General features: G+C 33.0%; 2 protein-coding genes across 2 annotated transcripts; both read right to left on the bottom strand.

The window, feature by feature from the left end:
- Positions 1–1,820: 1,820 nt before the first annotated feature.
- On the bottom strand, positions 1,821–3,007 carry LOC122590566 (protein LURP-one-related 15-like). Its single transcript, XM_043762761.1, has 3 exons — positions 2,615–3,007; positions 2,143–2,364; positions 1,821–1,978 (listed from the first exon to the last, which is right to left on the bottom strand). Exons 1-3 carry the CDS (start codon positions 2,912–2,914, stop codon positions 1,826–1,828), a joined length of 675 nt encoding a protein of 224 aa, XP_043618696.1. The 5' UTR covers positions 2,915–3,007; the 3' UTR covers positions 1,821–1,825.
- Positions 3,008–4,089: 1,082 nt separating this feature from the next.
- Positions 4,090–5,462, bottom strand: LOC122591694 (protein LURP-one-related 15-like). Its single transcript, XM_043763943.1, has 4 exons — positions 5,253–5,462; positions 4,899–5,126; positions 4,482–4,680; positions 4,090–4,223 (listed from the first exon to the last, which is right to left on the bottom strand). The coding sequence occupies exons 1-4, from the start codon at positions 5,460–5,462 to the stop codon at positions 4,090–4,092; spliced, it is 771 nt and encodes a 256-aa protein (XP_043619878.1).
- Between the last annotated feature and the right edge of the window lie 7,914 nt (positions 5,463–13,376).

Genomic DNA, 13,376 nt, shown 5'->3' with positions numbered 1-13,376 from the left:
TGATCCTGAGAATCTTAATTTCTAGTTCAAAGCTAGGAATTTACTTAGAATCTTTGAACCGGCAAAATAAAAAACGTGTAAGATGATTGGCTGAGACCGACTATATCCATCATCATCACCATCAATCATGTTGTTATTGTTGTTGTTCATGTACATGTGAAAGTGAGTTTGGTACAGGAAGAATAAACCTGGGAGAAATAAATGGTGAAAGATTTCAAGTATGTAGGCACTCACACTTGACCCATGGGTCATTGTCGTCCTATTTCATTCTTTAGTCCGGTCTCCATACCTGATGGTTTCTTCCCTATTAGTTACTTGGTTCAGGCCGGAAGCATCCAACAATCCCTAAAAGAGGTAGCTATGTTCTTGTTGCCATATATGCAGGAGTATTTGGGATCAATTTCAATGCACGTCAATGATGGGGATTCAGAGCTCAAAAATATCAACTTCAATACCTTTCGGATATCATCCCACCGATGGTCAATGACCTTTTTCCCAGTGGAACTTCACAACCAACGGTGGTCGGGGAAGAATGATCATGCATCTTTTATTAAACCGCCGATGGGACTAATATCAAGGTGGCTGTTGGCTTGAATTTTATTTTCAGCTATATATAACCTAGTTGGGGATCACTATCTGGTATTTGTTAGTTTTGAATTGCTTAAAGCAGGCCTGCCCGTACACTCAATATTTCATCTTATATATCATCGTGTATGTATGTGCGTTACTTTTCTATATATATCTTTTGCTTATGTATGCTAAAATTTCTATATCTTGATTGATGCATCTTTTAGTCATGTATGCTAGTATTTCTATTTCTTCATCATATTTTGGTCATAGGGGTGGCCATCAAATACAAACAGGGTAAAAATGAGAACCCCTACATTTACATAATCTACGGTTTTGCAATTTAGTTAATTATTTTAATAGATAATATATTAAAAAGGGTATTAGTGGAAATTAAAAAAGGCAAAATAACCCTACCCAAAACAAATTTGCAATTAAAGAATTTTTAATTATGGATGATCTTTTTTAATTAGTTTTCATCCATGGATTATAGTAATTCTACTTTTTATCTGTATAACAATTTAGTGGATGAAAGACGCAACCAACAACATACATACATAAATACATATATTTTATTTTTTGAAAAGGCATAACGCAACTAACACCCTCAATTTTGGTACGGCAACCTCATGATCGAATCATGACTGTGCCTTAAAGGATTTGCTCTCACATTCTTAATGGGTATACTATAACTAAGTCCTCTCACCAAATATACATTTGTCGAGATTCCAACCTTTACCAGAAAAAAACCATTAGTGAAAAACAACCGGATTAAGACCTCAATGATATACATAGATTTTTATAAGTTGGCTAAATGCCTAAAACATACAGAGTATTTAAAATTGCCATCTCATTATATCTCAAATCTACATGAATATCTCATATCTTTGACTTAACATTATATTATTAGTTAAAATATATGGATATCCTTGACTTAATACTACACTTTTGCACTAAGATTCTTATTATTGGTAAAAAGGAATAAAAGAGATCCTTTCAAACATTGCATGACTCATTTTAACCCAATCCAATTTAACGGGTAACTCCAGCTTTCTTGCACGATCAATAATTCGTTTAGTACATCATCAGTTATCAAAACCTCATTTCAATAAAAAAAAAACCTGAAAATCAAAAGATACTACAGAAAAAGAACATGTTGATTGTTAGAACAGTGCTTCCTTTCTTTGTGGAATTAAATTCTTTAGAAAAAAACATATGTATGGTTTAATTGGTACGATGGCCTGGACGGCATTTGTCCTTAGCTTTCATACCCTTTGTATCTTGACTTCCTAACCTCTTCACGAATAATAAGAAGTGCTGAAACAAAAGCTTTATCTACATTTGGAGAAACAGAAACCGAAAACTTGTCTTCTGTTTTCACTGTTTTCTGTCGCGTAACTTGAGTATGCAACTGCAAATAAAAACCAATTGGTTGTTACAATTTTGCTAAGAGTGACTTGTTTTAAAAATCATCACACATTCACATAATGCCGAATTTTATTGCGTTTATAAGTCAAGGTTATAATGCAAGATTCATCAGAGAAAAAATTAGGCTAATGGAATTCATATATATACCTGAGCAAGAACTGTGGTTTTGTCTTGTGCAAATATGATGGATGTTCCATCCTTAAAATTGTCATAAACTCTGTAATTGAACGTGCTTTCGGTCATATTAGATGACATGTAAACATCATATCGCAATGATTTATAACCTCTTGTCTTCTTAACGGTGAAGAGTCTGTGGTGCTCATTGTGATCTCCCTTGTAAGCTTGACGTCTTCTATGCATAGTGATGTGCTGCATTTAGATTTTTCAAGTCAGCCAAAATGTCTATGTTATGTAAAGATCTCATAAAATGTGTATGTCATTTAATGAACATTCAAATCCTGGTTATTAGATTTATAGAAGGGAGATCACAATGGAGCATAACTTATATGGTAATTTCTAGATGTAATAATAGCAAATCGCACATAATCCATTTTGAGTATAATCTATATGGAAATTACCATCTAAGAATTAACTTTTTATGAAGGTAAGAAAAATTTACTTTTGTTGTGAAGGAAACGACGGGTTGGTCTGATTCATCTACCATAACCCGACAACCACTCTTCTTTTTTCTGGCTCGAAATATAACATTTCCATCATCGTCGCTTATTTTAAACTTATCATCCACCTCACGGTTCTTCTCAAATACTAATTGAACAGGGTAATTTGCACAATATTTCTGGTCTACAATTACCACAGGATATTCTGGCTCTTTAAACACTCGATCAGGGGTTCCCTTTCTTGATAAATCGTCATCAGACGAATAGCATGGGCTAGACATAGCCGAGTATGGGCTCGACATTTTGATAATTATGATGATAATCTGCCCTGATATATTGTGATTATCACCACAGGGCGTAAAACTTAATGAACATGAGGATATTTTTCATTTGGTTGTTTAAGGAATAATTTTGGTTCCAAATGACATTAATGTTGAAAATGTACCATCATCCTTAAGATATAAGATGGGTACCGAAGTTAACGGGTTTTCATCAATTTCTTTTGGCTACCTCAAATTTTTGTTTCCTATAATGAATGGACTTGATCAAACCAATATTGTTTTCTCCATTCGTTCATTTTATATTTACAATCCATCTAGCTATTCTTCTTACTATAAATAACTAAAAATTATCTGAGTAGCGGTGCCAATCGCGTGAATCAGCATCGGCACATTGGTTTTGCATCCGTTTGATCCCATCGGTTGAGTTAGTGATAGAAGGAAGTGATGAAATCCGTTGGTAGTGATATGTCAGTTGTTTATCGTTAAAGAATATAGAATATGCTTGATGCTATATTGTATCTACCATATACAGCTTTAACGCTCATATTTAACGCGAAGTTGCAAACCTCACAATTCAGCCTGCTAGGTACACTACGTACTTTTACAACAATTTTCACACTAAATGATCCAAGCTAATCGCGCCTAAGAACTTTGTTTCCGTTTCTCAGGGACATTTCATCCTCAATGCATCTCACCCAAGTTTGTTCCTAGCTATATGTAGACATGTTCCCTAAATTTATTTACACTCTAGATTTCGACCCGATTGTGAGTCATGAAGAAATAGCCAAATATTTAACAATTCGCTTGAATTGTTGTCATCTAACTAATCTCACGCATTTACCATTATATTAAAAAAAAAAAAAAGTTGGATATATTTTGTACCTAATTGAAGTTTATTCTAATCTTTTTCTTTTTATTTAAAACAAACTTCTTTTCTTTAGGATGTACATTGAGCCAAACAAATTATATTCAGAATTCTATTCAATACCAATGACGATGACAACTTTCATATACAAATTACACTCTTCAAAAACAAATCGTTTAATCATTACATCAAAGAAAAAAAATACTTGTTAATTTATATATTTGATTATACACATAATCAATTGCATTTGGCATGTTCAAGCTATATCAAAGCTTGTATCAAAGCTAAATTTACATTGTTCTGATATTTAATTTACATTGTTCTAAACCCATTAAGAGCTTTTTCTATCTTCGTCCCTACTTTCATCTTCACTAGAAGTTGAACTACTTTCTTCATTGTCGTCATCATTATCATCATACTCATCGTATCTTGGTTCCTCCTCATAAACCTTACTATCATCATCATCTTCATCACAATTATTATCATCATCTTCATCACAATTATCATCATCATAACTTTCATCATCATAACTCTCGTCATCATAACTTTTGTCCTCTTGACATTCACTGTCATCGTTGTCGTCATCATCATCTTCATCGTTGTCGTCATCATCATCTTCTTCTTCCTCAGGTGATCCTTCATCATTGTCATCCTCCTCTAGTTCTTTTTCAAACTCCAATTTTCCTTTCTCTTCACTCGTTTTTGCAACTAGTTTTGTATCACCATCGTCACTACTACTATCATTTTTCTTCTTTTCCTTCTTTTTCCTTTTCTTTTTCTTGCCAATGCCATCATAACACTTGATTTCAGTAAGAATTACCACTAATGCCACAATGAAAACATAATCCACCTCCGGATAGACTGTTATTCCAAAAGTGTCTTTTCCATGCTCAACGTTCATAATATTTTGCTTCTCATGCACCTAGATTATATATAAAGAAAGAGTTATGATATATCCTTCTAGGAAATCCTCCTAATAATCTTCTAATATCAGAGTATATGACATATACATAAAGTTATATTAATCACTTAGTTAACATTCTTACAACCTCAATAATTATTTACATTCTTGTAATTAACATACTACGTAATATTGTGTAAATTCCAGACAACAAATATATATAAAATACCATAGATTACCCCGGCAAGAACGGTAGAACCATCTTGGGCGTAAATGGTGCAAGATTTCGTCTCCCATTCTCCTAAAATCTTGCAATCACATACGGTCTCTTCCTTGTTTTTGACAAGGAAAACATCTAAGTCTATCTCATCTTTAGGTGTTGATGATTTCTTTACACTGAAAAGTAAATCTTTGTGGTTCGTGCTATCCCCTTTAAAAGCTTGCCATCTTCCATGAATCGATCGGAGCTGGTGATAATAAAAAGGGTTCAAGTTAAACAAATAAAATGTTAGACATGTTCATATATACAATTATAGCTATACACATGGTATGAAGTATGACATCATCTAATAAAAAAGTTTAAAAATTAATACCTTTTTCTTAAAAGTTAGAACAGGTTTCTCTGTTGCATCATACAATATGTGACGATCATGAAAACTGAATCGCGTGTCTTTAATCTTAAACATCAACTTTCCATTCACGTCGACCACCATGAAATTTCCATTTGCATTGGTCCCTGATTTCCTTTGGACAGCAAGATCCACGGTATATGGCTCAACATATTGTGCATCGACCACAACCATTGTGCAAGATGCAATTGCATGCACGCAATGACCAAGTCGTGTTGTATGGATCGATCACAGACTATATAACTAAAGCCAAGTGATCAAATATTGAATCTCTTATTTTATCGTTTTCTTTATCACTTTTTCTCAATCCAAAGCTGAAAAATTTGAATCAACCAAATTAATGGCCATCTAAATGTATTTCTATATATGTCTGCATATATATAGGTGTTTCTTAGATGGGTGGTTCATTTTTGCAATGAGCATAGAAACGTGGTTAATTAATTATTAGTATTCTTTCAAAAATAAAACTCTCTAATTAACATTATTAATCTTATTTTGTGAAAAAAATTTGAAATTTACTTAAAATAAGCTAGAAAGACACATCAAACAATTTATGTTTTTAATGTAACAATTAATAAAGAACTTATTGTCTGATTAGTATACTGTTTTTGAAGAGAATAAGCAACCAAGGGGCTAACTTGAAGATAGCAAGATGAGGATTAAGTTGTTAATAGTTGATACTTATTACCATTCTAATATTTTAACCTAAATTTGGATTAATCATTTTAGGTCTTTGCTTACAAGGAGGAGAGTCATCCAGCTTCCTCACTGCCACGTCAGCATCACACCATTCAGGACTCCCCTCAGGACTCTTCCTGCCTATAAGACAAGTTTCCTCAAGACTACTACGTCACATCATCAATTAACTTACCATTTATTTTTTTTTCTAAATATATTTAACCAAACTATATTTAAAACACACACATTTATTTTAAAAAAAACACATTAAAAATTTTATAAAAAAACACACACAACATTTATTTAAAAAAAAAATGGTGTGGGTTTTCTTGTGTTGGTTTTGGGTGTTTCTCTTAGACATGGCATGGGTTTTAAGTGTTTGTGAAATGGTTTGAGTGTTTGTGAAAATGGTTTAAGTGTTGTGAAAATGGAGGAAATGGGGGGTCGGCTGTGGAAGAAAAAGAAAAGGAGAAGAAACCAAAAAATAACCGTTATTTTTAAATTCTAAAAAGAAAAAACATTTTTTTAAGCCGTTACATTCAATAAGATTTGGGCCCACAGGAGCGTTGTTCATCGTCTATGGGAGGACTAATTTCAAGGACGCAGCTTGTTGGAAGTTCCATGCCCACAACGTCTTGCGTTTTGTTTGTCAAAGACGCTATAAGAACCGGCCTTATAACTCCCAAGAATGTAACTCTTAAAATGGAGATCATTGGTATATCCCAAGCTCCTACCATCGATGGTTATTCTTTATGACTCCTACTTTAGTCAGAGTGAAAAATATTTCTATTAGAAGGGATGTAACAAGGATGTTGAGCGATTTGATCAATGACGGTCAAACTTGTCAAAAGTCAAAGAATGAGGTTGTGGCTTCACTTGCTTCATTCATTACCCATCCTAAAATCATCTTTAGTGATATTCCTATGAATTTCATTTGGGTTGTCTCAAGTGCAAGGGAAAGACACCTCTCTAGTGGTGGTTGACAGGCTCACTAAGTATGCACAATTCATTTTGTTAAGTCGCGGTCGTGGCATAAAATTTCTTAAACAATTATCTCAAGATACACGGAAAGCCTACAAACATATTGTGTTTGATAGAGACCTCGTTTTTGTTAGCAAAATTTGGCAAGAATTTATGAGTTTACAACACAAGTCAAACTAGTACTTTTTATGTTTATCACCCTCGATTAAAAGGTTAAACTAAAGTGATGAACAGATGTTTAGAGTCATATTTGAGAAAAATGTGCATGGATTCTCCTCTAACTTAGATTAGATGGCTTCCTTTGGCAAAGTGATGGTACGTACAATACCACTTTTCCTGCCATATCCTGGTGACACATCCATTGTAACGGTGGAGAATATGCTTAGGGGTAGAGTAGCCATGGTGAGGACATTAAAGTCAAATTCAGAAGGGGCGAGATATAGGATGAAGCATTAGGCTGAAGGGTATGAAGCGACCTAGGATACGACATCCCTCTAAGATGCCACTAAGCTGCCAACGACACCACCCCTTTAGGCATCTTGGCAAAAATCTCTCACACTTTTTCCTTATTTTTATGTTTTCAAGGCAAGATGTCTTCAAGATGCTTACTAAAAAACCTGTTACACCGCCCCTCATTTTTATATAGCATCTTGGGGTATGACATGACATCACATGGCATAAGTCCCCTCTCTCTCAAATATGCACATAATGCACCATATCCTTCAACCTTAAAAAACCAATACAGGAGTATGAGGGACTTGATTTGGCCAAGAATTGAAAAACATTTACGAGTACAAAGTAAAAAGTTAATCAATGATAGTTTCAAAAAAGACAAGTTAAAAGAATTAAAACTATTTACAAAATAAAAAAATAAAATAATCAACTCCAAGAATTGAAAAACAAAAAATCTACAGAATAACATACACGAGCACTATCAATAGAGTATTTGTTTCATATAATATTGGCAACAACTAATTAATAAAAGGGAGAATTGCATATATCCCCAAATCTAGTATCAAAATTGCAAATTTCTCCAACCAAACTTTAAAATTACAAATATCCCCAATCTTATATTTTGATATAAATTAGACAAATATATCCCTTATTCATCTACAAAATGGCATACCAAAAAGATCATCGCATTCTTTGACTCTTACGATATCCTTCCAAGCCTTTTCATTTTCTTATAGAATTGTGGTCTCTTTGAATCCAATAGTCAAACTTAAAGTATGAGATTAAACGTAAAAGAAATAATAAGTCGGATAGATTGTATGTGTCGACAAGGATGAGTTGAAAATGGTGGTGGTGGTGAGTGGAGGCTCTCAATGGGGGTTGTGTTTTCCGGTGATTTTTTCGATGGGAAGTAGGTAGGTGGTGAAAGGGAGGAGGGGGGTTGCGGGAGCTGGTGGGGTGGGGTGGGGTGGGGTGGGGTGGGGTGGGGTGGGGTGGGGTGAGTGAGCTGATGCACTCGACAAAGTGGATTGGCCTGTGGGTGGAGTCCGGCAGGCGACCAGGGGTTTTTCCGATTGGTGGTGTGGCCGGCGGTGGTGTTAAATGGTAACAAAAGTTATGGACTTATGGTTAACCAAAAAATTTAACATCTGTTGATTAAAAAACTAAGAGAGAAAGAAGGGGGGCTTTCGTCGAAAGTTGCTTCACTCCTTCTAAAATATTTGATGGGAGTCGTTTTTGATAATAATGTAGTTTGCATTTTGTTGATTTTTATTTTGGATTTTAATTTGATTTTTTTGTTGTTGATTTTGGACCTTAGTTTTGTTTTAGATTTGGTATTAATGGTAATGCATTTTTTTCAAGATCTGGAAAAAAAAAATAGGGATGATGCTTTTGAGTTAATTACACTTTTGGTCCATAAGATAGAAAATGACCAGTATGCCCTTGGCGTGCATGTCATGTCACCACCAACATAACGTGCGTTTAGGCTGTGGACCAAATATGTTAACGGAATTCCATACTCAGGGATGAAACGCGTAATTTCGTGTACTCAAGGATGATACATGAAAGTTGGTACAAACCATAGGGACGAAAATTGTAATTAACTCTTTCAAATAAAAAAAAAGGGTATTATTGTCATAATCTAAATTGTAACTAATGAAATAGATGTAAATGGATATATTTGTACATTTAAAACTAGGTCAAACTCGTGCGTTGCACCGGTCTATTTTGATTTCTACGTGATTCATCGTAAATTTTTGTCATTGATTTCTATTTGTATCAAAGAAACTTCTTAAGTACATATTTCTCGCATCAATCATGGCAAATGTAAATGCATGTCCATACTCCATAGACTTAAAATTTATCATACACTTTTCAACTAATATGTACGTGGAGAAACGATGACTTGAATATGCAAATAATAGTAATAATGGTAAAAGAAGAGGAAGGAAGAAAAACATGCATTAAACAACAAAGTTCAAACAATACAATGTATGGAATAGATGATCTTTCATGTTAAAAAAATATATATATATCAAGAATTGTGCAATTTAATAGTACTTCAAAATGCTATAACATCATCCCGAGCAATTCCTACAAAGCATGTACCCTTGCTATAAATTACTTCCTTCTGAGTTCTATTTGCCAGGTGTTGTGACAATATGCAAAAGCAGTTAAGACACAATATCTGACTTATGAGACATGTAAAAAAGTGTAATATCGAAAAAGCAGATGTCCGCGCGATTCGGCGGTGATGGTGGTAGCGACGAAGTTGCGGCTTCGGCGACAGTGGTGGCGGCGATTTACAACGGTGACGGTGGTGGTGGAGTGATTGGTGAATGTAAATTAATTGATGTAAGAAGGTTTAATATGGTTACTTAAGGGTTTAAGGATCTATGTTATAATTTATTTTATTAAGGGTATTATTGGAATATTGGTAGATAGGTGAAGGTATTTAATTTAGTGTATAAAAAAGATGAGTAATATGGTCATTTTAAAATCTTAATTACTTAAAAGGGGGAAGGTAGTTTGCTTTGTAGAATAGTATAGATATTTAATGTAGATGTAGATATAACATTGTAAAATCGTGTAAAAGTACAATGTTACAGATTGCTTTGATATATCATAAATATCCTGTGTATTTTTCTTGTATATACAAAAAATAACTGATCTAAACTGAATTGACGAATTACAGCTTTTAATTTCTTTAAATTAATTAAATCAACACATGTGATTTATATATTTACACTTTTAAACTTTTTTAAAAATAATAACTTTATTAAAAAAGTATTAGACTAATACTCTTCTTTATTTAAATTACTATAAATAATAAAAAGAAAACTCAAAAGAAATCTATAATAGAAGATTAAGGGTACAATTGAAAACCCTTTTTATATAACTAAGAGAGTATCCATAGTCGAGTAACTATGTGCCTCTCCTATGTATTTTTCATTTAATTATATTCCAACTCATCCTATTTTAATCCTAATCGTCAATGAAGGCTAAGTATTTCATTCAAATTCTATGTGCACAGATCAATCTTCACATAAGCATCTAAGTGTGTCACCATTTCAACTATTTTTCAAAAAATAAAGTATATTTATTATAAAACTGATCATTCTATAATGAGATTGTTCATTATATCATATGTAATAAATATAGATTATAAAAAAGATTTTTACGATTTACTTAATATTACATTTCATTAGTTATTCTTTAAGATATTTGACATATATTAAATTATAATTTCATAATTTACATACTAATCAGTAATCACGTAGTTTTCTATATTATCACAAACTTTTAATAGTACTCTAACTCTCCAATAACTTTTTAGTTGGATTTCTAGTTAGCCTTATACAACGTATGAGTTTAAATAATAATAATCTGCACTTTAAAATAAACATAATGATAATTGAACATCGAGGTTTTAAAGCTTGTTTATGACGGTTTGGAAAAACATACAGACAAATACATTTAACCGGTAACAAAAACAATAAAATAAGCATGATTTGCACTTAAACAAATTGAATAATCAATATTATACAAAATATTTCTGATTTCCTTTTGTGTCCAGCCGCCGAAACCAAAAGGAAATATATTTTAAAATACTCTAGTAAAGAAGTCATCAATTAAGTATTGGACGAGTGGTTTAGCACATTTTACTACTTCCTGTACGTCCCTCGTTTGAATCTCGCAACCCCGCATTTAGAATTAATTTTTCATTATAATACTAAATAGTTTTAAAACCAAATCTATTGTGGGTGTTGGATGCTTACGTGGAATCTGACTTATGCAGAAGTGTTGCTAACGTAGCCGCTGACATGTCATCAGAATGAATTTGGTGACGCCACGTAAGAAAAAACTGACGCAGCGGGCTCAAAAACCGCTACGTGAAAATCTAAAAATAGTATATAACTTTTGCTATTGATATATTTTAACCCTCGAAGATATTAAAATTGATAGCACACTAATCTATATATATATTTATATATTAGTACTTATTGCATTAACAAAACATAAAAAACCATTTTTATGATATTATATAAAAAAGAATTTACTTTACAAAACATAAAAAGTCATTTCATAATATTATATAAAGCCAAATTTACTCTCTTAATAAATTTGTAGACATTATAAATAAAATAAAATATTTTAAAAACATTTAATTGGTTATTTATCTTTAAAAATACTATTAATTAAATATGACATCATAAATAAAATAAAAACATTTTGAAAATATTTGTAGACATGTCACATTATAACTGTTTCTAAAATTAGTTTAAAAGGACAATCTTTCTTTATTATATATAAAGATACGTGAATAGACTTTTATATATAAAGAGATATAAAATTGGGGATATTTGTTGATACTAGATTTGGGGATATATGCAATTCTAGCTTAATAAGACACTTACCATATCATCAAAGCACAAATCATTTAGATACACGTTATATATATAACAATCCGAAATGGGACTGCTACAGTGGCGGCTCAAAACTGGCTTCGTTGGCTTTCAACCGGCTTAGTTGTGTAGGATCTACAGTAATTTTTTGTCTTATTCGAAGTGGTAATTTCGTAATTACCATGAACTCAATGCCAAATAAAAAAACCCAGAAATGCAGCAACATATATGTACATATATAGATACACATATATACAATCAAACAAACAGTCTGAAAAATGAACACCCACAACCAGGAAGAAGCACCGCCTTCAGCCACTACCGGCTTCTATTAATCGCAGCTGACAATCACCGAAAACAGACGACGCCGACCACCAGTCTCCTTTCATCGCGATGAACAACCAATTTTCAGATCAGAAACCCTACAACACTCACATATCAAACTTCAAACCTAATTCAAAAAGTAATTAATTAACTTATATATTAAAAATGCAATGTCGATTCTGCTCAAATGATTCAACTTCCGAAATCATCCAGATGTAAAACGAAAAAAAAAATCTCAAAAAAGAAGGATGAAGAATACTCTTGGGGTGTTACAGCAGCAGTGTCTTAGGTGGTGGTCACCATCGAATTCGGATGATGATGAAGTTGTAGTTTCGGTGCTGATTCACCACTTTTTTGACTACAACCGATTGTACAACCGTTTCTACATAGGTTTAACAGAAAATAAAAAGGAAAAATCATATTTTACCATCATCAAGACATCAACCTCCTCAATCCTCATCAACATCAATAACATCGATAGATCTGAAAACAAAGTAAAGAAATATACGAATCTGCTGGCGGAATGTAAGGCTGATTTGCAGATAGGATATGCAAATGGCCGGCGATATGACCGACTGTCGGCGTTCAACACCTTCTATCGCCGACGTCAACATTTTCCGGTGGCCCCCAACCACAAACAAATATAGAAGGGTTTCATGTTCTTTCATCGATTGGTTAAAGGAACCGCAAAAAGATAATTACATAGCAAAAACTTGAGGAATCCATTAAACTACTTTGGAGAAGAGAGATTAATAGATATATAGAAAGACAGTAAAAATGAACTTCTGTAACACCCCAAATATTTTAAGGTAAAAAAAAATTAACCCTTTTTTCATAGTTTTGACATTAAATTAATTTCCTAGTATTTTATTTTTGGATATGGGGTTAATTTAGTTAGAACTTTAACGGATAGCGGATAAAATACCCACAAAAGGTGGGATGGGTCGTGGCATCTCCAAAGAGTGCCAGCCATCCATTTGACTTGTGAGTCACTTCCCACTCTCTTTTTCTCTATCTTTTCATGCATTCCTTCCCATTTCCTTCAAAATCAAAGCTCAATTCCTTCAATTCAAGATAGAAACTATCATAATAACCATCACCAATAATCTTTATCAAGCAATTTGAAGAGTTAGGGTTTGTGGGTTTTGTGGTGTGGCTGAAATTCCTAAGGAATTTGGGGGAGAAGAAATTGTAACTTAAAGTCTTGAATTAGTTCTTGGAAGTTTGGAGTATTGATTTCCTTAAC

The sequence above is a fragment of the Erigeron canadensis genome, chromosome 3 (genome assembly GCF_010389155.1).
Source record: "Erigeron canadensis isolate Cc75 chromosome 3, C_canadensis_v1, whole genome shotgun sequence".
Classification (NCBI taxonomy): domain Eukaryota; kingdom Viridiplantae; phylum Streptophyta; class Magnoliopsida; order Asterales; family Asteraceae; genus Erigeron; species Erigeron canadensis.
Note: the sequence above shows the minus strand (reverse complement) of the source record. Positions and strands in the feature narration are given on the sequence as shown.

What these genes read in the sequence shown, in the direction of transcription:
- LOC122591694 (XM_043763943.1), bottom strand. Translation starts at nt 5,462, where the DNA reads ATGGTTGTGGTCGATGCACAATATGTTGAGCCATATACCGTGGATCTT. An exon ending in GTTCTACCGTTCTTGCCGGG is followed by an intron (nt 4,681 to 4,898) that starts GTAATCTATGGT and finishes TATATAATCTAG; the next exon opens with GTGCATGAGAAGCAAAATAT. An exon ending in TGATAGTAGTAGTGACGATG is followed by an intron (nt 4,224 to 4,481) that starts GTGATACAAAAC and finishes ATTGTGATGAAG; the next exon opens with ATGATGATGATAGTAAGGTT.
- LOC122590566 (XM_043762761.1), bottom strand. Translation starts at nt 2,914, where the DNA reads ATGTCGAGCCCATACTCGGCTATGTCTAGCCCATGCTATTCGTCTGAT. An exon ending in TCGTTTCCTTCACAACAAAA is followed by an intron (nt 2,365 to 2,614) that starts GTAAATTTTTCT and finishes ATCTAAATGCAG; the next exon opens with CACATCACTATGCATAGAAG. An exon ending in AAACCACAGTTCTTGCTCAG is followed by an intron (nt 1,979 to 2,142) that starts GTATATATATGA and finishes TTTTATTTGCAG; the next exon opens with TTGCATACTCAAGTTACGCG.